This window comes from Astatotilapia calliptera, chromosome 8, assembly GCF_964374335.1.
Source record: "Astatotilapia calliptera chromosome 8, fAstCal68.1, whole genome shotgun sequence".
Taxonomy (NCBI): domain Eukaryota; kingdom Metazoa; phylum Chordata; class Actinopteri; order Cichliformes; family Cichlidae; genus Astatotilapia; species Astatotilapia calliptera.
In genome coordinates, this window is record NC_137429.1 from 4,514,879 (window position 1) to 4,539,724 (window position 24,846).

The 24,846-nt window shown below is 39.2% G+C and overlaps 1 protein-coding gene and 6 non-coding genes across 7 annotated transcripts; 1 reads left to right on the forward strand and 6 right to left on the reverse strand.

The window, feature by feature from the left end:
• Positions 1 to 880: 880 nt before the first annotated feature.
• Positions 881 to 952, reverse strand: trnad-guc (transfer RNA aspartic acid (anticodon GUC)). Its single transcript has one exon. It is a non-coding gene; the product is annotated as a tRNA-Asp (tRNA).
• Positions 953 to 2,331: 1,379 nt separating this feature from the next.
• Positions 2,332 to 2,403, reverse strand: trnad-guc (transfer RNA aspartic acid (anticodon GUC)). Its single transcript has one exon. It is a non-coding gene; the product is annotated as a tRNA-Asp (tRNA).
• A 2,929-nt stretch (positions 2,404 to 5,332) lies between these two features.
• Positions 5,333 to 5,404, reverse strand: trnad-guc (transfer RNA aspartic acid (anticodon GUC)). Its single transcript has one exon. It is a non-coding gene; the product is annotated as a tRNA-Asp (tRNA).
• A 1,432-nt stretch (positions 5,405 to 6,836) lies between these two features.
• Positions 6,837 to 6,908, reverse strand: trnad-guc (transfer RNA aspartic acid (anticodon GUC)). The gene has a single exon. It is a non-coding gene; the product is annotated as a tRNA-Asp (tRNA).
• A 722-nt stretch (positions 6,909 to 7,630) lies between these two features.
• trnad-guc (transfer RNA aspartic acid (anticodon GUC)) lies at positions 7,631 to 7,702 on the reverse strand. The gene has a single exon. It is a non-coding gene; the product is annotated as a tRNA-Asp (tRNA).
• Positions 7,703 to 8,621: 919 nt separating this feature from the next.
• Positions 8,622 to 8,693, reverse strand: trnad-guc (transfer RNA aspartic acid (anticodon GUC)). Its single transcript has one exon. It is a non-coding gene; the product is annotated as a tRNA-Asp (tRNA).
• Positions 8,694 to 11,073: 2,380 nt separating this feature from the next.
• On the forward strand, positions 11,074 to 23,017 carry kctd2 (potassium channel tetramerization domain containing 2). Its single transcript, XM_026178008.2, has 6 exons — positions 11,074 to 11,832; positions 12,236 to 12,344; positions 12,429 to 12,520; positions 12,681 to 12,776; positions 14,235 to 14,360; positions 17,324 to 23,017. The coding sequence occupies exons 1-6, from the start codon at positions 11,470 to 11,472 to the stop codon at positions 17,351 to 17,353; spliced, it is 816 nt and encodes a 271-aa protein (XP_026033793.1). The 5' UTR covers positions 11,074 to 11,469; the 3' UTR covers positions 17,354 to 23,017.
• Positions 23,018 to 24,846: the final 1,829 nt, after the last annotated feature.

A 24,846-nucleotide genomic window follows, 5' to 3' on the forward strand; every position in this document is an offset into this window, starting at 1 on the left:
GAACAAGCTTTACTTGCTATTTTCTTGCCAACTTAAGTAGAAGTGCAGCATCATTTATAATTTATAATAGCTAGCTTTTGTTTGTTACTTACATTTCATATAAACCTATGAAATGCTCAAATTGTCACAAATTCTTCCAGGTAAACATTAACTTTCTAACTATATTTAATTTTAGATCCTATTTGAACATACTAATATTCATGGCTCATTTGCATATTAAAATGCATTTGTTTTGTGGTTAAAGTATAGACCTAATTCATATAATGTACCTATTTAATTTCATCCACCCTATGTATAAAATAATAATCTAATGTATAAAATTCTCAGGGTCATTACTGGAGTATTTTGGACCTTCTTCTGATACAACAAGCACATCTACCACAGCTGACATGACTGCTGACATCATCCAAAACTTCAGAGTCATCTACTCCCTCCCCGAACATAGCTGAGGACTATACTGAGGCACCACAGGCTTCTTTAGCTTTCTCCGACATAACTGTATCTTCAGAGGTAGGTACTGGGGTCTTTGCTGTTTCTAGTTTGTGTGTATGTGTTTGTCTTCATCTAGTTAAAAGCAGTGTGCGTGATTTGGTGGATCTAAATGGTAAATGGACTGGTTCTTATATAGCACTTTTCTATTCTACCTGAGCACTCAAAGTGCTGTGCGTGAAGAGTTTTGGGGCTACATATAAAATCTTGTTTAGGACCACCAAATCCTAGAGCCAACCTTGGAAAGGGGTCAGTGCAGCATAAATGGTTTAGGACTATTGATACTGAACAGAAAGATGGATACAAACATTGTCTACTTTTTCAAGGTAGTTGAGGACCTGCTCAATGGTGTCCAATCTGACTAACATTTGTGAAAATGAAAATGTAATGCCTCCCCGTCGGGGAATCGAACCCCGGTCTCCCGCGTGACAGGCGGGGATACTCACCACTATACTAACGAGGAAGATGCCCAACGACTTTTATGTTGCAGTACCGATCCTGGCCACAATAATGTCCACTATGGGATGTTGTCGCTGTTTCCCCGTTTTGATACGTTAGGTTGTGCAGACCTATTTGTGTGTATTAAATTGACGCCTCAACGTAGAGTTCTTTGCCATCAACGAAAGAGGCAACCCCCCTCACCCCCTCCAAACCAAACATATTTAACGTATCATTTATTAATCACAACAGCGCCAGAAGACTAAAGTGGACAAAAATATAGCACTCCCATAGAGAATGAATGGGAAACAGTTTATGGTAAAGGGTAAGGTAAATGGTAATGGACTAGTTCTTATATAGCACTTTTCTATTCTACTTGAAAACTCAAAGCTCTGTTCTTGGAAAAGTTTTGAGTCTGTGAAAAAAAAACCTAAAAACATGAAGGTAGCACATCTGGGACATCATGTTTCACTCCATCCACCAACGCCACGTTGGACCACAGACTGTGGTGGAGTTGGCGGATGCTTTAATCCAGGTCTGGGAGGAGATCTCTTCAGGAGATCATCCGCCACCTCATCAGGAGCATGCCCAGGTGTTGTAGGGAGGTCATACAGGCACGTGGAAGCTACACACACACATCACTGAGCCTCATTTTGACTTGTTTTAAGGACATTACATCAAAGTTGGATCAGCCTGTAGTGTGTTTTTCCACTTTAATTTTGAGTGTGACTCCTAATCAAGACCTCCATGGGTTGCTAAATTTGATTTCCATTGCAATTTTTAGTGTGATTTTGTTGTCAGCACATTCAACTATATAAAGAACATAGTATTTAATAAGAATATTTCATTAAAGGAAAAAAAAAGAATATTTCATTAATTCAGATCTAGGATGTCTTATAATAATAATAATAATAATAATAATAATAAATTTTATTTGAGGGTGCCTTTCTAAAACCCAAGGTCACCTTACAAAGAGAAAACGACATCAATAAAACAGTAGATTAAAATAGATTCTAATAAATTAAAATACAAAAAACAGGAAAATACAACCACAAACAACAAAAAAACAAAAACAAAACAAAAACAAAAAAACACGATTTGACAGTTAAATCTGTATTAAAGCGAGTAAGTCAGTTTAAACAAGTAGGTTTTGACTTAAATAAGGGAAGGGAATCTATATTTCTTAAGGCTAAAGGAAGTGAGCTCCAGAGCCGAGCAGCAGAGCAACTGAAAGCTCTGTGGTCCATAGTGATAAGGCAAGCAGAAAGAACAACAAGATGAGTGGCAGATGAAGATCTGTTCTTGTTTATATGTTCCGTTTATGTTTTTTGAGCCGTGTTTATGAGGCTTTCCCATCATGTGCAGTCTAACTTTTAACATTTTCCAAGAATGAAAATGTAATGCCTCCCCGTCGGGGAATCGAACCCCGGTCTCCCGCGTGACAGGCGGGGATACTCACCACTATACTAACGAGGAAGGTGCCTGACACCCTTTATGTTGCAGTATCGATCCTGGCCACAATAATATCCACGATTGCTGCATTTTGTATAAGTTCATACTCAAGTTTAAAACAACACCTACACTAAAGCTATTCTGTTATACCTGTATGTTACAATTTTTTTTTTCATATTTCAGCAATACTGATCAATCTAATAAACTTAAACCTACACCATCCTCCCTATTCTGGTATTTTAAAGAGTACTTAGCGTAAATATTAAGCAACCTAACTAATAGGGTTCCAACTCCCAGCAACAACAAAAATAAAAAAATAAAAAAATAGGGAACCACCCCTCACGCTCCACCTCATGATGCTTAATCGACGTAATCAACCTTAATTTGATGCAGTGTGAAAAAAAATGCACAGAAATCAATTATTTTTCAAGAAATATTAAATAGATTCAACTTCTTTCTTCAACAAAATTGCAGACTGCACAAATGATACCTTCCCAAAGGAAAAAGTACTATAGCTTACTAGGGTATATATATTAGACTTAATAGTCACTATATACAGTAATTGACTTCTATTCATTTTACATCAAATTAAAACTTTGGGTGTCAGATAATTATTTATTAAATGCTAGACATTTTAAATGAGAATAAGAAAGAAAAGTATGTCTTTGTGCCCCCTTTTCCCTGTTAATGCCCTATCGGCCCCCCTGGCTAAACTTTGCTAGATCCGCCCCTGCACAGTTACCAGCGTCAGCTACGTAGAAAAAGATCCTGGTGTAGAAAGTAATATTAAATAAATTCTAACAACAGCTTATCAAGCTTAAACGTGCTGCTGTTGTTCAGCTGCTGGTTTCCTCTTTCTGGTGCAAAGTGGGCCAAAAACAAACAAGAGAGATGGACTCGCGACAGAAAAGCCGATCAGCTGATCATTAAGCAGTTTCATGATTGAAGTAGCAGCAAGAAGAGGCAGTCGCTTGTTAAGCTTAACGCAGGAATGCTTTACAAACATTCAGAGATGGACTTACACACTTGCTTTACTTCTCTCGGGGATAACTTTGTCGGAGATGAAATGCTGGGTTGGTAGCGAAGCTCCAAATGCTATCCAGACCAGTCCCGCATGCCACAGCCGCTCTATCACGTGATGCATACTGCTCCGACGTGCTAACGTTCTGAGGTGAGTTATGGCGTGTCGCAAGTTATGTGAGCTGCTTTCGTGATATTTAATGGATCGGATTACATTTTTTATTTTTCTCCGATATCCGATCCAGTAATTTAGGTCAGTATCGGACCGATACCGATATGTAATATCGGATCGGTCCATCTCTAGTATGGACATTGCTTGTGGTATACCACAATGGTCAGTTTTGGGCCCAAAATTCTTCAACTTATACATTAATGACATTTGTAAAGTGTCCAAAGTATTAAAAATGGTACTCTTTGCTGACGATACAAACATCTTCTGCTCTGGTGATGATCTGCAACATTTATTGGATGATATGACTAATGAAATAAGTAAAGTGAAGTTCTGGCTTGATAAAAACAAACTATCATTAAATTTGAATAAAACTAAAATTATGTTATTTGGAAATAGTAGTTTAAATAAATAAATGGTGTTGATATTGAAAGAGTCAGTGAAAATAAATTTCTGGGGGTAATAATAGATGAAAAACTTAACTGGAGAGCTCACGTAAGATATATTCATTCCAAAGTATCAAGAAGCATTGCAATCCTAAACAAGGCAAAACGGGTATAAGACGGGACATCACTTCATATTCTCTACTGTTCACTGGATTCACCATACTTAAGCTATTGTGCAGAGGTCTGGGGCAATAACTATAAAACTGCATTACATTCACTTTTTACTCTTCAAAAAAAAAAAGCAGTTCAAATCTTCCACAATGCAGGTTATAAGGATCATATAAACTCACTATTCTTGCAATCTGAAATGGTGAAATTTGCTGATCCAGTGAAATTCCAAACTGCACAAATTCTATTCAAAGCAAAAAATAAACAAATTCTATTCAAAGCAACAAATACCAACTGCCAGGTAATATTCAGAGTATGTTTTTTGGAAAGAAGTAAGTTATAATTTAAGGGGTTTTTGTAACTTCAAAAAAGTGAAGGTACGAACTACCAGAAAAAGCTTTTGTGTTTCTGTGCATGGAGCGAAACTGTGGAACAGTTTGAATATGGAATTGAAGCTATGTCCAAACATAAAGCAGTTCACAAAGAGTTATAAAGATATGACCTTCTTGAACTATAAAGAAAGGGAAAATGATGAATTTCCTAAATGTACCTGTGTATTGTTTACATGATCGAAAACGTTAACAAACAGAACAATGAAAAACGTAATGCCTCCCCGTCGGGGAATCGAACCCCGGTCTCTTGCGTGAAGGGGGGGATACTCACCACTAACGAGGAAGGTGTTCAATGATCTATATGTTGCAGTACCGATCCTGGTCACAATAATGTCCACTATGGGATAGTGTCGCTGTTTCCCCGTTTTGATACGTTAGGTTGTGCAGACCTATTTATGTGTATTAAATTGAAGCCTCGATGTAGAGTTCTCTGCCATCAACGAAAGAAGCAAAAAACCCTCCAAAAGAAACATAATTCTATACAAGCACGTGTAGGCCACACACACACCACTGAGCCTCATTTTGACTTGTTTTAAGGACATTACATCAAAGTTGGACCGGCCTTTAGTGTGTTTTTCCACTTTAATTTTCAGTGTTACTCCTAATCCAGACCTCCATGGGTTGCTAAATTTGATTTTCATTGATAATTTTTGTGTGACTTTGTTGTCAGCACATTCAACTATGTAAATAACATAGTATTTAGTAAGATCATTTCATTCATTCATTCAGATGTAGGATGTCTTATTTTTGTGTTCCCTTTATTTTTTGAGTGTACATGGGACTTTCCCATGGTGTGAAGTGTAACGAAAAAGAAATGCCTCCCCGTCGGGGAATCGAACCCCGGTCTCCCGCGTGACAGGCGGGGATACTCACCACTATACTAACGAGGAAGGTGCTCAGCAACTTTCATGTTGCAGTACCGACCCTGGCCACAATAATGTCCACTATGGGATAGTGTCGCTGTTTCCCCGTTTCGATACCTTAAGTTGTGCACGGCTGTTTATGTGTATCAAACGTGTAAACAGCGGGCAAAGAGACTAGAATGACTAGATACCTCAACATAGAGTTCTCTACCATCAACGAAAAAGCAAATAAAACAAACAAAAAACCTCAAAATCAGAAATCGTTGGAGTGTAATGATATTGATATGATAAGTGGTTAAAAGAGTCATTGAGGGCATTATAAAACCGTTTACACTCATTTCAACAACCACCAAACAGCTGAAAACGGAAATGAGAGCAGGTACATGGATTCTGCACAAAGACACAAACACAAAGTGCAGACCGCCTACGCATCGGAATCAGTGATTCCTCACCCAAACGCCGTCATGGCTGAAAGCCGACAGCTCACAGATTCTGTTGCTTTGGCGGTCCGCGCTTTGTGTTTATCTTTTTTGTGCTAGATTCTGCAGCTGTAGGCTTTGTCTCTCTCCAACCAAATTTGACTGAACCAGCAGCAAAAGAAGATCCAAACTACGCTTCATATTTCGCTTCACATAGACATCGTCATGTATTCCTTCTTTGCTGTTTTGCTTCCACCATGGTAAAATGACGCTTCATGCACAGCTCTCTTCCTTTCTCAGTGTACTTCAGTGTACCCCATTTAAAAATCTCTGTTTTCTGCATTATTCGCTTGCTTATTACGCACAAGTCTACCGTTATGTACAGCGCTGTCCGCCGCTGTGTTTTTGTTTTTAATTTAACTGACTTCCCACAAGAAAGTCTCAGTTCTGCTGTTCAGTACTGAGGAAATTTAAACTTTTTAAAATTATGCGAAATTGCAGAATGCTTAGCTGTGTCTCTAATCAAACCTCTGTAACTTTGCTCTGCTTCACTTCAGCAGCATAATGTTTATATGTTGATTCGTGGTTTTCTTCAGTTTTTGTTCTACTGCAGAATATTTTTAAGGTTATCTGCTATAAAACGACCAGGCCAGGAAAATCTCCTTCATGTTTTTCTGTGTTTTATGCTCTGTTACTTTGACTCTTTAGCACTTAGCAATTTTCTATCCTACCTGAGCACTCCAAGCGTTGTCCAGGAGGAGTTTTGAGGCTACAGTTTAGAAAAGATCACTAACTGTCATGAGTGTTAATATTATTTTATTACTTAGTCTGTTAAAGGAAACCCTGAAACATTAAAATAGTTGAGAACCTTTCCAGTGGTGTCCAGTCTGACTAACATCTCTAAGAAGGAAAACGCAATGCCTCCCCTTCATTCAGATGTCTTATTTTTGTGTTCCCTTTATTTTTTGAGCAGTGTATATGGGACTTTCTCATCATGTGCAGTCTAACTTTTAACATTTCCAAGAACGAAAAGGAAATGCCTCCCCGTCGGGGAATCGAACCCCGGTCTCCCGCGTGACAGGCGGGGATACTCACCACTATACTAACGAGGAAGGTGCAGAATATTCTTCATGTTGCAGTATCGATCCTGGCCACAATAATATCCACTATGGGATAGTGTCGCTATTTCCCCGTTTTGATACCTTAAGTTGTGCACGGCTGTTTATGTGTATCAAACGTGTAAACAGCGGGCAGAGAGACTAGAATGACTAGATACCTCAACGTAGAGTTCTCTACCATCAACGAAAAAAGCAAAAAGAACAAACAAAAAACCCCAAAATCAGAAATCGTCGGATTGTAATGATATTGATATGATAGTGGTTAAAAGAGTCATTGAGGGCATTATAAAACCGTTTACACACATCTGTAATTTATCATTTCAAACTGGTCTATTTCCAGACAGAAATTATAATGGTAATAATAATAATAAAATAGTGGCCACAATAATGTCCACTATACGTTTTAAGTTGTGCACGCGTGTTTCTGTGTATCGAATTTAACGTGTAAATAACAGCGGGCAAAGAGACTACAATGAGTAGACGCCTCAACGTAAAAACAAACCCTCCAAAACAAACATAATTGACGTATAATAGATAAACTCTCAACAGCGCCAGAATATTAAAGTTTAGAGTTTAGAAAAGATCAGTAACTGTCATGAGTGTTAATATTGTTTTACTCCTTAGCGTCTTAAAGGAACCCCTGAAACATCAAAATAGTTGACGACCTATGGTGTGCAGTGTAATTTTTACCATTTCCAAGAGTGAAAAGGAAATGTCTCCCCGTCGGGGAATCGAACCCCGGTCTCCCGCGTGACAGGCGGGGATACTCACCACTATACTAACGAGGAAGGTGCTCAGCGAATTTCATGTTGCAGTACCGATCCTGGCCACAATGATGTCCACTATGGGATAGTGTCGCTGTTTCCCCGTTTCGATACCTTAAGTTGTGCACGGCTGTTTATGTGTATCAAACGTGTAAACAGCGGGCAAAGAGACTAGAATGACTAGATACCTCAACGTAGAGTTCTCTACCATCAACGAAAAAGCAAATAAAACAAACAAAAAACCTCAAAATCAGAAATCGTTGGATTGTAATGATATTGATATGATAAGTGGTTAAAAGAGTCATTGAGGGCATTATAAAACCGTTTACACTCATCTGTAATTCATCATTTCAAACTGGTCCATTTCCAGACAGAAATAATAATGGTAATAATAATAATAAAATAGTGGCCACAATAATGTCCACTATACGTTTCAAGTTGTGCACGCGTGTTTCTGTGTATCGAATTTAACGTGTAAATAACAGCGGGCAAAGAGACTACAATGAGTAGACGCCTCAACGTAAAAACAAACCCTCCAAAACAAACATAATTGACGTATAATAGATAAACTCTCAACAGCGCCAGAATATTAAAGTTTAGAGTTTAGAAAAGATCAGTAACTGTCATGAGTGTTAATATTGTTTTACTCCTTAGCGTCTTAAAGGAACCCCTGAAACATCAAAATAGTTGACGACCTATGGTGTGCAGTGTAATTTTTACCATTTCCAAGAGTGAAAAGGAAATGTGATTTGTGTGATTTTGTTGTCAGTACATTCAACTGTATAAAGAACATAGTATTTAATAAGAATATTTCATTCATTCAGATCTAGGATGTCTTATAATAATAATAATACATTTTATTTGATGGTGCCTTTCTGTATATGGGGCGTTCCCATCATGTGCAGTCTAACTTTTAACATTTCCAAGAACGAAAATGCAATGCCTCCCCGTCGGGGAATCGAACCCCGGTCTCCCGCGTGACAGGCGGGGATACTCACCACTATACTAACGAGGACTGCTACTAATGGACGTGACGCTGTTCTTTTTCTTACTGCATCACGTACACTTTAGGACATATTCGCTTGAATTGTTTACTTAACACTAGATTTACTAAACGGCCCTCAACTGTTTCATATTCATTCTCTATGGGAGTCCTAAACCACTACGGATGCAATATATTTTTGTCCACTATGGTCTTGTGGCGCTGTTATATAAATGTATAGTGATGACTCTCCCCGTTTGTCACGCGGGACATCGGGGTTCGAATCCCCGACGAGGACGCATCACTCCTTGACCTTCAGGAAATGCCTTTAGCTACATGTGAAATGAGTTTTTGTGATATGTGCCTTGCTGGTAGTAACAGTGTGTTGAGGAGTCATTTCACCCCTTGTCCCATACCATTCAAGATTAGCCGAAGTTAATACCATCATCAACACTATGAGAACCTCTTTCTCCCTCACTCCCATGGACTTCATCCATATCTCATAATCTCAATTCCTTTTTTTCCCATGAAAGCTAGTTTGCTGAGTGAGCAGTAAAAGCACTCCCAGCAGAAAAAAAAAACAAGCCATGTCTTTGTTTTACTGTAAAAAAAAAAAAAGAAAGAAAAAAAAGTCCTGAATGGTTGCTTAAAGGTCATTACAAATCCTGTGTGGTTCATGTGGTTTTTCCATTTCAGTTCCTTTTCTCTCATTTGTTTGACAGACTTGGACTCTAGTTGCGCTCCAAGTTTAATTTGACATCGTGTTTACACAAAGAAACCTTGGTCTTCTATGAATCAGAAATACTCCACTTATCATTACAGAAAAAACGTTCATAAAATGAAAATAGTACATATAACACGTATGTGTATATAGTCATGTCATGTTAAGATTTGTATTTGTTTCCAGTTTCCCACATTGTTTTTGTCCACCCCATCCTAATTATTTCCACCTTACCAAGTACACCTTTAGTGCTTCCATAGCAATTAAGAGAGTAAATGAGAGGTTCAAGTTAAAAATTTAACTCTTTAGGGCTTTCATTTGTACTTTGTGATTGTTTCATAACTATTTAAATATAGTTTCCGAGTTTAACCTTAGATTTCATATTTAATATTGCTCCTTTTTAAAGCAGCAAAAAATGTTCATAAAAGCCCCATTCTTGCACATATGATTGGTTTGTATATAATTACGGCTAAGGTCTCCTTCCTTTACATAACAGAATTTAAAGCGATATTCTGTTGTTTATGCCCGTTCAAGGAAAATAAATAATTTGCCTAATAATTCTATAATAATAAATAATTTGCGGACGACACTACAGTGGTGGGTCTTATCACCAACGGTGATGAGACGGCTTACAGGGAGGAGGTCAGCGCCCTGACCCACTGGTGTCAAGACAACCATCTCACCCTCAACGTCGCAAAGACAAAGGAGTTGATAGTGGACTTCCGGAGGTGCAGAGAAGTACACACCCCCATCACCATCAACGGCGCTGCTGTGGAGAGAGTGAGCAGCTTCCGGTTCCTTGGAGTACATCTGGCTGAGGATCTTACGTGGTCAGTACACACAAACAAAACAGTGAAGAAGGCGCAGCAGCGCCTCTTCTTTCTCAGGAGACTGAAAAGATTCGGCATGAGCCCCCGCATCCTCAGGACCTTCTATCACTGTGCCATTGAGAGCATCCTCACTGGATGCATCACCACCTGGTATGGCAACAGCACCGCCTACAACTGCAAAGCTCTCCAGAGAGTAGTGCGGTGCTCTGAACGGATAATTGGAGGTGAGCTTCCCTCCCTCCAAGACATCTACAGGAAGCGCTGCCTGAGGAAAGCGGGGAGGATCATCAAGGACTCCAGTCACCCCAGCCATAAACTGTTCAGACTGCTTCCATCAGGAAGGAGGTTCTGCAGCATCCGGTCCTGTACCAGCAGATGAGAGACAGCTTCTTCCACCAGGCCATCAGACTGCTGAACACGTCATAGACACCTCAGCTTCACTACTGGAACTTTAACATTATGCACTCCATACTGTATATAAATGCCACTTGTTTTGCACATATTCAACTCTGTATATTTTATTATTATTATTATTATTATTATTATTATTATTATTTTTTTTTTTTTTTTACTATTTAATTTGTAAAAATGTGTATACACACACACACACACACACACACACACACACACACGTAGGAAAATATTTAGTATACACATCCAGAAATGCATACACTATTATATATTGTACATATATTTATTAGTTTCAGGTTGGCCATTCTTGTATTTTGCTCGTTTGTGTTGTTGTGTTTGCACATCTCTGTTGCTTGTGGGGCTCGCACACAAGAATTTCACTCGCATGTGCTGTGCCAGTGTGCCTGCACATGTGATGTGACAATAAAAGTGATTTGATTTGATTTTTGATTTGATAATTCTGCATGCTGAATTCGCTTTTATTTTGAAAAGCTGTGACACGGCGGAAGTAAACAGTAATCACGTTACAACCCGGAAGAAATGCCTTTTCTCTGGTTAACATTTGAATAGATGAGAATGACCAATTTAGCTTTTGGAGAAACGGTTAAACGCGATGCTGCTCCTGTTGTGCAGCCTCTCATAGTCGTTTTTGTGTCCTAATCTCTTGGCCTGGAGGTGGAGGCGGTCGACTACGAGCAGCAACGCCCCGATGAGAGCAGGCAGCCCGTCAGAAGGAGAAAAATATCCTCGGTGTGTTTACCAGGCGGTTCAGGGAGGCTGTTTCCCCGCAGTGTGTCGTTAGCTCACCGTGCGGCTGTGCGACTGGTTCTTCAGACGGAGAGGAAACATGGCTGAGCTGCATGTTGTGGAACCTACCGGTGCTGGCACCATAGAGCAGCCCGAGCACCGCGACATCCGGGGCTCGGTGCGCCTGGCGTCGCCCACCCTCATTGTTCCGCCGCGGAGCAGCCAGCTCAGCCCGGGTGGGGTGTCAGGCTGTAGCGGCGGCGGCGGAAGGTCGGTGTTTGGGTTCCCGGTGAAGAGCAATCCCAGCTCCCCGTCCGAGCCAGTGGACAAGCCGGGCTCCCGCTGGGTCCGGCTTAACGTCGGTGGTACCTACTTCATTACCACCAAACAGACGCTGTGCAGGGACCCCAAATCTTTCCTGTTCCGCCTGTGTCAGGAAGACCCGGACCTGGACTCTGACAAGGTGAGTGGGACGCCAGAAAAACACAAATACATACAACACAGGTTCACACAGCAAAGGGACGCAAGAACACAAAAACCGTGAACACTAAACTGTAAAAGCACAAATTAAAAAGTGAAAAATCAATTTCCACAGTAGTACCCATCTGCCCTGTACAAAATGTTTATAGACTACTGCAGGTAAAAGCACAAGGACGATACGCTTCAGTTTTAAAAATTTAAATTTTCTAAATTAGTCCCACATTTGCGAGAAAAAATTACACGAAAAATGGCAAATTTTACATTAACGAACTTCAACGTTAAAGAAAAAAAATATGGAAATTTAATAGAAATAAACAAAACAAAACATGGAACTTGCTCCTCTGTTAACATGGAACTTGCTCCTTGGAACCTGTTAATTCTTGCAGGACGAGACAGGAGCATATCTAATCGACAGAGACCCCACGTACTTTGGCCCTATCCTGAATTACCTTCGGCATGGAAAACTGATTATGGATAAGAATCTGGCAGAAGAAGGTAAAAAGCAAAAGCATAATGCAGAGCTGTCAGTGAGCAGCATCTCAGACACCAAATAACACATTCATTCGATTTGTGTTTCAGGCGTTCTGGAGGAAGCCGAGTTCTACAACATTGCTTCCCTGGTGAGGCTGGTGAAAGAGAGGATACGGGACAACGAGAACCGGACATCTCAGGTAAACAAAACGAAACCAAAATAAGTCTTAGTGGCTGACTTTCTTCCAGTGCAAATATAACCCAGGTAACTTGTAAAGTGTTCAAACAAAATGTGTGCCTGCCTGCAGATTGTTGATGCTTTTTCAGTAATGCTCTGCGTGCCTTTGCTGTGTCCCTCAGGGCCCTGTGAAGCATGTGTATCGAGTACTACAGTGCCAAGAGGAGGAACTCACGCAGATGGTCTCAACTATGTCGGACGGTTGGAAGTTTGAGCAGGTGCAGAAAATGCAGCTTTTAAAATATATGTCATCTTTTAGTTCACGCTTTAGTTGATTCGACGCTGCAGTTTTAAGCTCCGCTTGCCCTGAGATGTATGCCAGCACATTGTCAGGTATTTATTTCCACACAGGAAAGACTGGGGCACAAAATGTTTTAATCATGAGCAGGAATGGATACTAAAAGTACTTCATTTGGTCTTGACCTGAATCTGTATGCATTCAGACTCTGTCACCTTGTAGTTTCCTCTATATTAGTAATCATGTATTATCAATATGAACCTGTATCAATTTTTTGATCTTCAAAAGACAAAAAAAAAAAAAAAAAAGATCTTTGAGCCTTATAATGAAAGTAAGTATGAATTAAACCCCTGACATTAGTAATAGCTGTAAATAATTCTAGTCATTGCCACATGTGACTACTCCGCAAAGGTCTGATTATGACTATTTGGTACTTTTAACTTTAATAGAAAATACCACATTTGTTGCATTTATTAAATTTAAAGAGCTAAAATAACACAACTCATTTGCCTTTTTTAAATTACCAACAAACATGACAGAACTAGTAGCACTTTTAGGCCTACTGTGAAGCAGTTGCTATGAAGCTCTGCAGGAAACTTTGAGCTCTATCCATGTTTGTGAAAAATAACCTGAAGGCCTCAGTCACACTCGTCTAGAGACCGATTGGCAAACCCTTGGCATCCTCCAGTTGCTAGGGGCAAATGTTTAATCTTCAACCACCCTCAAGCACCGGCATGTCACAGTTGGTGCTCAACAAAGCCAATGTGGTCACCATAAACAAAGCATAAGCCAGCGGCTTTGGCTGTAAAGGCACACCTGCTTGTCCACAGACTGCTGATTTGTTTTGTTTTTGAGTTTCCCCAGTGATTTTAACATCTTTGGAAACCGTAGCCAGGGTAAGTTAAATAAATAAAAAGTTAAAATTCCAAAATGATATCCATCAAGTCTTTTGTCAAAGCGAGAGTGAGTCACAGGAGCTGAGTTGCAGGGTGGCCATCCTTGCTGTAGGGCAAAGAAAGAGGTCATGAACAGACTACAGAAATGCAGTGATATATGTGCTGAAATATCGCTGTAAGTCTATATTGGCAAATAAAATGTCATTTATTAATTGTATCTAATCCCTTTTTTCAGGCTGAGTATTCAAAATAGGAAAACTTAAAATCATTCAGTTGTTTTTTTGTTTTGTTTTTTTATATAATGAATATTTCTTTGTTTGATTAGGGGTTGTTTTTTTTTTTTATGTTGTTGTTGTTTTTCTGACATTTTCAACAGTTTCTCTAAAACGACAACAACCAAAAGTAAATAGCATAGTAGAACTAAATTAAATGGAAAAAACACAAGTTATTGACTGAAAAGGTGCAGAGTGTGAAACGTCTTGGAAAAGTAGGCTCTCTTTTAACTCCGGATCTTTTGTTTCTTTGCCCATCTCCGCCCTCAGCTTATAAGCATCGGCTCCTCATATAACTATGGCAATGAGGACCAGGCTGAATTTCTGTGTGTAGTTTCCCGGGAACTCAACAACTCCACTAATGGCATCGTCATTGAGCCCACCGAGAAGGCCAAGGTAAGTCGACATTTCATACCGTTGTTCAGGCTGTCTGAACATCTCCTGCAAACTGCAGCGAAGGACCGTGTTTGTGTATTAAAACCCAGTTTATAAGCCACAGAAGCTACAGGATCCATGTGTAGGAACCAAAGCTGCACTTGAATCGTCCAAAACACTAAATCCTACTTCCTTTTGCCCATAAGTTTCCCATGACTCGATAGAAAATGTCACAAGGTCACTAAAAGATCTGAAGAGGTTTTAATGAGCTCAGAGAGAAGCTAACTGCTCTGACGCTAGACTCCTTAATAATGTGGCCAGATGTTGTTGATGTGAGTCTGCTGTGTTAAAACCACAGTGCCCCAAAGATGGGCAAAAAATGAGCGCATCGTGGATACGTCACCCCATGAAATGTTTCATATAAAAGAGGATCACTGGTGGAAAATTATTACTTCATTATCTAGTTTGTAATCTTAAAGAACAGGGAGTGAAACAGCTTATTAAGTGGAATTAAATGCATCCCACAATACGTTTGTGTTTTTAAATGGATGTTAACGACCGGCAGTGCAGTAAAGCTGTATGCAAGACACTTATTGCGAGATACAGCCTACACAGGTGTCTGGATGTGCTGTTGATTCTTTTCTCTCCGGCATGCTGCCAGCATCCAGGATGCCAACAACCTGGGCTCGGTCAACATCAGTCAGTCTCAGCACGGTGACCTGATGGTTTAGGGTCCATACTTGAATTTCAAATTTAATTCCGATACCCTGGAAAATGATCCATAATCGATGCTATTTTCAATACCAGGGCAAGATTCTTAGCCCATCCTGTGGTAACAGAACTAAGAACTAACAGAAATAATTTTTTTAAAAGCTGGCTACAGCAAAATAATAAGAAACATATTTTTATAATTATTATCTTGTTTACATACAACGTCCACACTGCTCCACCTTGGTCTGTAGCGCTTTACATCCACAGTTTTCTCTTCAGGCCTGAAACCATCCTTGACTAAACCCAGAGACAAAAGCTACTCACAGTGTTGTCTAAGAGATTAAAGTTATGTGCTGGGAACTTAATTTAAAACATCCATTCTAGACATGTTTCATGACATAAAACTTGAATAGTTTATTTTCACTTCCTGCTGAAGAGATGCGCCAGTATAACTTCTGCCTTTATTTTAGGTTCAGTGTGTAAAATCTCATATTTTTCGGTTTGGTCAACTGAATTGTGTAATCCTCCCCCTCTCAATTCAAGTGCTTAACCCGAACTACAGTAGATACAACATGGGTAATAAAGGTAGCACTGAAGCACCTTCCTTAGTGTTTGTAGAATTTAATTATACTTCCATTTTACTTGACTCAGTGAGGAACCTTCCTAATGAAAATATTTGACTGTTGGACCATAAACCAGTCCATGCTGGATAAGACTGGGTAGAGTGGACCTTACCATCTCATGTGGCTTCTGCTCATTTGGGTGTTTTTCACAAGCAGCCTCTCTGAAAGTCAAAATGCATCTGTATGAAAAATGCATTTTCTGAAGTTTGAGACCTTCACTTGGTGGAAAGTTCATGTTATACTTTTACCGTAGCTCAGTTTATTGTGCTGTATTAAATACTTAATGTGGAAGCTTACGCTACAACAGATACAGGAGCTAAATATAACCGTATGGATGAGCTCAGCTAGAAATAGTCTGTGTGCTGGCAGCCAGGATGCCACAAAAGTCAAGAACCTTCTGAACTTTACTGACCCGCTGCTGTTGTGTTCAAATCATTTGGTATCGCTTATCTTCGTAGTTCTTACCTGCTTAACAGTGAGTTAACAAGATCTGCAAGATTATTTTCATGTATGCGATCATATCCATGAAATCAGTGCAAAGACTCGGATTTCATTCATTCCTCTTGTGTCTTTTTTTATGGAACTGAGTTGGTTTACCAGATGTTATTTATCAATGAAAGCATGTTTTCTCAACTATAAAGCATTATCGACCAAGTATTCATTATAAACTTTTTTTTTATAACATGCACTCTTGCAAATGACCAGCAGGGGGCCACTCCTGTAGTCTACGTTGTATACAAGTCTTTCGGGAAACGATTTCTACTTCTCACTTGATCCACTAACTTTCCAAGTAATCTAATGCTGTTAATCATTAGTTTCATATTTTATTAAATCCAACATGCTGCTTTTTTTTGAAAATTAGTTCCTGTTTTAGACAAAAATAGGTGATAAAGCAGGGTATGATTCAGATTTACAAATCTGTATCAGGATACTGGCGTGCTGCATCCTCAGTTTCACATCCATAATTATGGTGTCCAGGCTTTTCCCTCAGCGAATAACAATTTAAATAATTTCCTATGCTCTGGCTGAAAAAGGGAAGCTAATGCTAAAAGGAAACTCAGATTGCTTTGACTAATTGTTTGTTTTGGACAGATTTTAGCTGGACGAAAACCCCAAGCAGTGATTCTGCATCTGCATTCATTATGAAAAAGTATGCAAGGAATGAAATTTTGTTACAACTGGCTCAACAGAGGATTAAATTATTTTAAAAATATGTTAAATATATCAGTAAAAATACTATAGTGTACTGGATAAAGCGATGGCATAGAGAGTGGAAAGTTGTAAAAAGTGGAGTACAGCACACTGACTGCTGAAATATTTACTGGATTACAACATTTCAGTCTGTCTGACCTTCTCTTTGTTCTCCTAAATGTCTCAGCAAATGTGACACATAGTTTCTGAAGGGAAAAAGCAAAGATTTGAGAATGCTGTCTGTGCAGGAACCTGAACACCACTGCTTTTTATATCAGTTTAATTAGTGTACTAAATTACTTTTATCCTGTGACTTCATCTGGAAAAAGGGTTTGCTAACACTGCCTTTTTATTGCAAAAAACCCTCAAAATTCAAAGTGTTGTTTTTTTTTCTTGCTTTTTCTTAAACGTCTTGTTTAAATGTTTGAAAGTGGTCTTTTTCCTGTCTGCCTTTCGCAGATCCTTCAGGAGCGAGGCTCGCGGATGTGAAGAGATCCTGAGCTTAACAACAGTTTATCAGCAACAACCACGTTGTTGTCGAACATTTTCTTCACTTTTCATAAACCCCCTTCCACCTTTTACTGTCATCATCATGATCATCCGCCCCTTCCCTTCTCCTCTGGTGTGCCTTTCCACAGCGGGTGCTGTTGGCATCCCCCACAATCCTTCAGTGCTGCAACGTGACCCTGGCTTGTCGTCTCGTCTCTCCTTCTTCACTTTGGAAGAGAGACGACAGGTTCAGGGCTTTTCCTCGTTGCAGCTTTTTGTTGGACAGTGTGACAGGAGCGCAGGCTACGACGCTGATATTAGCCTCTTGTTGTTCTCAGTTGGACGGACAGAGCTACCAGGAATCATCGTCTCCATCTCCACCTCGATTCTGGATCTCCATCATCGTTATCAGACGGGATATTTCCTCTTGTCTTACACATCTGGCTCTGTTGATTTAGCAGAAACCTCCTCAGGACTCTCAAAGGACATAAAGGAATGAAAACACTCCACTTACTGACCGAGAGAGCATCGACTCCTCTGCAGGTGGAGCCCGAGACGGAGCAGTCGCAGGCGGATGATGCACGGACCGATCACTCATTATGAGCTAACCTGGAGCGGCATCTTTTCCGCGAACCAAGAAGTCTCCAGTGGCTCCTTTTGATCTGTAAGAAAAGAACATACATGACTAAAAAACGGACTTACCTACACTAGTGTACAATTTGTCAAGGCATGTGAGGAATCTATATAAATCTATATAGGCTACATGATGAAATTATATGAAAAATTGAATGCAAATGGTGTAATTATTGATTTCTGTATCATAGTTGTGATATATTTACATATTCTGGTGGTTGAGTCTATTTAAACAATGGAGAAAATATCAGTTTTCCCACCCGCTTACACGGGTGTGAATTTGTGTATGCAGTGCCTCTCTGCTTTCTGTTCATCCTGAAATATCACCAGTTTTTCAGCTGCACGTTTTCTGTAGTGTTCCTCAAAGAAAAAAGAAGATAACACCGGTAAGTTTTCTCTTAAATATCCAACTTTAAACTATTGCATATCTTAAAATTGTAATTAGGGATAAGGAAAACTACTGTCATTGTCATTTGTCCAAGTAAAGCGTGGCGGAGGTTGGACTGTGGCCAGACTGTATGCTGCCTCAAAACCCTGAAGCACCCCTCTCCTCTCGGGCCTCGTGCTATTCTCTTTGCCAATATTCACTCACTTTGCAGCTGCCTCTTGTTGCCACACCAAAATGACTGTGTTGTCTTACACTCTGCAGCACTTGTAGCAACCGTGGCGCAAGCTAAACTGTACCGCTCACCGCTTAAAGCCCTGAGATACCTGAGTTTTATACGCTGTGTAAACAACGCTGCCAGCCGGGAAGTGAGTTCAGTTTTCATGAGCTCGAGAGCGAAGCCTTAGTAGTTTGGCTAATGTGTGTTGTTCTTGTGCTTAACATTATGTTGATATGTTATTGTGCTGTTTTTGACACTTTCAAAAACACTGCAACAACATAGAAATCTTCTGTACACAGGCCAGGATGTGAGCTTGATTTATACTTCCACACTGTAACAGCTGCTTGGTGGTGAATAATAGAGTATATTACTTTTGCAAAGGTAATGCATATAATGGGGTTATGGGGGTTACAGGGCTAATCTAGGAGCAAGTAACCTGCCTGAATAATTCAGTGTCAGTTGCCTGCTTTTTTAAATTTTTTTAGTAAACTATTAGTGGCATAGAAAGAAACCACACTAGCTGTGAATGCTAACAACAGCTTAGCAAAATTGTAATGCAGAAGTATAAGTCAAGCCTTAATCTGTGCACATGTGCAAGTGAAGTGGCTCGTACTAAAGCGAAAACGGTGATTTGTCAGTTGACAGAAAATAAACGGGGATCTGTTTTGGCCATTTTAGCTCTAGAGTTTTATTCTTGAGCTCTGCATCAGTCACATTTCAGACTAATCCTTATTTGTCCTACATTTGGGCCTTGGTTCAGCTGCTTAGCTCATCATTGAACTGAAACAAGCTCCTTTAGCTCCCGGATCCTGGACTCTAGTCTGATTGGCTGCCTCTCGTAAAGACAAACTGAACTTTTGGCTCCCTGGGATTACTTGTACATAAGCTCACCTCATTTCATGAAACTTTAACTCAGCTTGATGATAGAACCCACCACTGTAGCACAGTAGGTCCCCTTTAATCTGACAATTGGATATCAAGTCACTTATCAAGCAGAAAGGACAACTGATCTTTCAGTTTTCTGCTTTTTCTTTTTCATATTTATGTAAATTGAATATAGTTTGGTTTGGAACTGGATCGGTGCTTTCTTAATTTGTAGTTTATCACATAATGAAAATTTTAAAACATTTCTGGAGTCCAGATGGTTCAAAATGGGTTCATGGGCCTTATCAAAATTGGGTAATTAGTCACATTTATTTTAAAAAGAAAAATCCAATAAAATAGCAAAATACCTTTTTCTTCTTCTTGGTCACACATCTCACTTCTTACATTTTGGCTTCAGATGGCCCACCTCTCACCTTTGAGCCTATTTTCAATCCTTTTTACTCAAATAATCAGTAACTCTTCAGCCAGTATTCGTTCATTTGCTTATGAGCAAGAAAATCAATTTTACTAACAGGTGATGAAGAAATGCACCTAATTCTCACACTGAAAAGCGATATTCTATTTCTGCTCCATCAGTGACTCACATTTGTTAATTAATTATTATATTTATTTTATTCTGTCAGTGACTAATCATTTCACCATCTGGGGTAAATGCAGCTCGTTCATGTGAGCAACTTGATGCAAAGTTTGAGCCATATTTGCACATATCAGAAGGAAAACTGAGAATCATGTTGTTCACATTTTAATCAAAGCTGAGGAGCGCTCTGTCATTATCGCAGACACCTATTACTGGCATTGACCCCTTTGGTAATCCATCCTTTGTATAAAGAATTTATTTGATGCAATTATGTTGTACCAAGCATGGGGAAAAATAATTTATTGCATTGGGGAAAAATGGTACCTTAGACTTGCTAAAAATACTGCTAAAAATGCCCAAACATGTCATTCAGAAGCACTTTTGTTTCCTCCCTTGTGGTTTTCTTGGCCCATTCGAAACACCTTGGGTGTTGATTCCCTTCGTTTTTGTCCAGTGTTGTGCCTTTGACCTGTGTTGTGCACAGTTGTACTCCCCTCTTATCATAATGTGCCTCTCATACCTTAAAAAAGCCAGGAGGCACGTATCTGAGGTATCATGTATACTGTGGTCTTTTTATCCTGGTTTTTATTGTTGGTGTTTCCGTAAGAGGCGAACCAAACGGAAACACTACCCTTGGCGTTATTATATGTAAATTTTACAAATTGCTGCTTTCTTTGTGCCATTGCGTTCCAGCTCAATCCAACCACAATCTCTCACACTCCTGGAGGTTTTACATTTCTGTTGTGGTGGTGTGGACGACAGGAAGTCCAGTCCAAGCTGGTTTCCCTTTTTTTTTTTTTTTTTTTTTTGCTCGTATCTTAGTAAAACTCCAAAAATGCACTTGGCAATTAATTTGATGTCAAACTTATTGTATTGTGGCAGCTTCTTTTCTCCTTGACCTGCATGCTGACGCTACCTACAATGGCCCCACTTTTAAGTGTGTGTAACCAATATTTAAAGCACTTAACGTACCCTTGTGAACCCCGGTTTGGTCTCACCATGGTTGCAGTTTGGTGGTTCCCAACTTGATTTTTTTTTTTTTAACTTTCTTTCAATGTTGCTTTTAGCCCAAGAGCTTAGGAGTATCAGTCAGTTTATAGACTGGAAATGTTGGTATTTAAAATGACAAAAGAGGTGATTACTTGGCAAACGTTCAAGTACAGAAACCTGAAAAAAAAAAAAAAGCATCATCGCAGATATTTTGCTAGTGTCGTTAGCTTCCCATTAATGCAACAAAATTTTATCTTTTAATTCATTAAATTTTTAATTCAGCTAAGTTAAAATATAAAAATATTGTAAATAGAACTAAATATATCACAGACTGGTAGGGTGGGAGTTTGGGCTAGCTACTGCTATAAAGGAAAAAGATACACGGGATTTATGAAACAAGAAGAAACATTTTTAATGATAAAACTGCCAATTGAAAGTTTGTTTAGTAGATATTAGCATTTTAAAGCCAAAGTTAGAATTCTAATTATTCAGTGTAATGGGTTTAACACATTTTTATTTAAAAAACACACAATCAGAAGATTCTTTTGGAAATATCAATTTTATTGTTAACTGTCACCTCTGTGTTAAGCTAATTAGCTTTTAAGTTCTTGTTAGCATCGAGCTAGCCACACTATCTTCATGTAGTAACTAGCAAAGCTTTAGATTAATTTTTTCCCCCTGAATTTAAATATAATTTAGTTGAAAATAAACAAAACCACCCGATCATCATGAAACAGAATGTTATACAATAATTTATTTTTTAAATTGTCCTGCTCTACAATAATAATGTCAGCATTTTGTTTAGCCACTGTGAGAGTGTTAGCGTGTTGATGTTAACTCTTTGTTTTATTTCTTGAGGAATTAAATAAACTGTTCAGACAAGCTAAAATGTTTTTAAAAAGTAGAAATATGCAACCAAAAAAGTTGGGAACCTCTGACCGAGCTAAACTTGGCAGTGTGTTTATCTCAATATTTTCTTCAAACCATATTTTCTTTATACAGAGAAACAACTTTTGACCTGTTTTTGTTTTTTGTTGGTTGTTTTTTTTTTTTTTTTTTTTTTGGGGGGGGGGTTGTTTGTTTGTTTGTTTGTTTTTACGTTCACCTGTGCTAGTTACTCAACAAATAACATGCAATGTTAACAAATCTGCAAAAAATTACTCGTGAAAACATGAGAGCATGCATTGTACTAGAGATGTCGTGTACTGGATTTTGTCTGACCTCTGTGTTAGTGCAAACTAAATGTGATGCATGGTGGTGGGAAGCAGAGGGACGGCATGGCTCTGTGGTTTGTAGGTGTAGATTTTTTTTAAGTGGAACAGTTGGTCTACAAGTCGACGTATTCGCCTACTCACAACTTCTGTTTCTTTGTCGTTTTTGTATCTTTGAAGAAGAAGAAGAAGAAGGTGTACTTTATTGTCACGTCAGTTGATCTTAAAAGTAGAAACAAGAGTTAGCTTTAATCACATATTACCCTACTGATGATATTGCAGACGTTTCCACCCCCATAACCTTGGTTTATATAGCATTTATGTGACCTGCAGGTCAACACAAAACTAAAAAAAAAGTTTTTTTTTTTAATTGATTGATCATTTTGCCAGTTAACCTGTAAACACCTGCATGCGTTTGTGGACATGCACACTTGTACACTCATTTAGACGTATTGATAATGTCACCTATTAACTTACTTTGTGTTCATTTATCAACAGTATTGATGTCAAATGTGAATATTGTTAACTGAGACTGTGGAGAAACGTCTGGAAGCCGACAAAACATTTTGTCTGATTGTTTGTTTCACTTTTATTTATTTCATATTTTCTGAATTTTGTCTACCATGTAACAATTTTAACAAAAACCCAGTCTGGTTTTTATTCATAAAATGTGTCTGTGTTTTAAATTGTGGCTCACTGACTATTTGTTGGTTCCTTTGAGTGTGGAATAAAAAAAATAAACAAAGTGAAGTTCATAACAAAATATACGTTTTGGAAATGTCTGTTTGCAGCCAAATTTGAATTCTAGAGACAAAGCTTTAAGACCTACCACAATATTAAAACCATCTGACTAGCATTATCTAGGTCTTTGTGCCTTTAGAAACACTTTAATCAGTCTGGGTATGGACGTGGAACCACGATCAGTGGTCCCGTGGTGGTGAGTTTCCATCACACTCTAACAACAGTCCTTTGATATGTGGAGTCTGCATGTTGAAGCCTCTGGCTTAGATTTTCACTCATCACTGCCATATATAGCACAAAAGATGGATGAAGCCAATACAGAAGTGCCTTAAACCTGCATTCTATTTAATGACCAGCAGGGACCCTTATAGTTGCAGGAAAACTGCCCTCAGCTCCCTCTCTGTTACCTCAGTAAATACCCTTGTAATGATTTCCATGTGTTAGTCTCCAGTTTCAGGTCATATTGAGCTTCTCATTAGCAAATTATGGTCATCACAGGTGTGAAAAAGTAGGATTGTCCAGTCTAACAACTAGCCAATCAAGTTGTTAGTCAATGAGCTTGTGGTTTCACAGCCTTCCAAAAGCTCAAGATGTCAGGATCAAAAACGTTACCTTAAGACTTCACAACAGGACTTCACTCACCTATGGGTGGTATCATTGTGGTGGCATCTGAGCCTAGGAGGTTTGGTTATCAAGCTCCATCCATAAACTATAAGTGGATATGATAACTGCTAATTCGTGCTGTAATACTGGACGTACTTCTTAGATGCTATGTACCACACAGGAAGCCATTATATATTTATCGAAAGCAGCGCCAATACTGTGGTGAGATTCAATTCAGTGACTCCATTTAGCACTGCTTTATCCCTTGCAATGAAAGCAGGTATTCCCCCTAACATTAAACCTTAACAGCAAACAAACGGGTGTTCAAAGATCACCCACTTGAGAGCTGGTGTGAGTAGTTGTTTGGTGAGTGAAGCCACAACCTCAACTAGAAGTGTGAACACTTTGGTCTGCAACAATGTTTAGGTTGGTAGCAAAGTTGGAATGCCAGAACTCAAGGTTGTATCAGCTCATTGCTACATTGTATAGCAAACCAGGGGCAGATCTAGATACATTTTCTAGGGTGGCATTGAAATCAGATGGGGTTGATTTTATGTACTGTATAGCCTATACGATGAAGATTCCTTCACAACCACCAAAAAAGCCCCAGCTCAAGCTGCAGCTCTTGCCTCTCCTGAATATGCTGAATTATTTTAGTGGTGTTATGAAGTCTGTCCTTTTTCAGAAAAAAGGAGGGAGGACGACATGTACTGATGAAGTACATTTCAAGACGGGACAACATGGAAAAAAAATCAGCAACATTCCAGAAAAACCAAAGTCTCCAGCATTTTGACGCAGCTAAACATCATCTATGGAACAGAAGGGATCAACATGGCAGCTGGAATGACCTCCAAACATAGCTGGACTGGCCATCGGTATGGAAAGGGGAGGCAAGAGGAGGAGAGACCGAGGCGGCCGCCGGTCATAGTGGCAGAGGAACTGAACTTCAGGCAAGAAGTTATGACCTGCAGTCCATCTGTGTCAGATATAAACCAAGTTTAGTTGTAGTTTGTTTTCGTTGTGCTGACTTTTTACAGTCGCTTAGAATAACTGGTACTGCGTACTAGCTAGCATGACGGAGCTTATATACTGCTGGGCGGGTGCTATGAAGTTACTGATAGTAAATTTTATTTTATGCTAAGGTTAGTTTCTCAAAGTCCTCAAAATCTTAACAAATTGTGCCAATCCTTACATGTTGCACCAGGCTGATTTATCATCTAAAGTGGAGAAGTCCGTGACAGAGGAGAC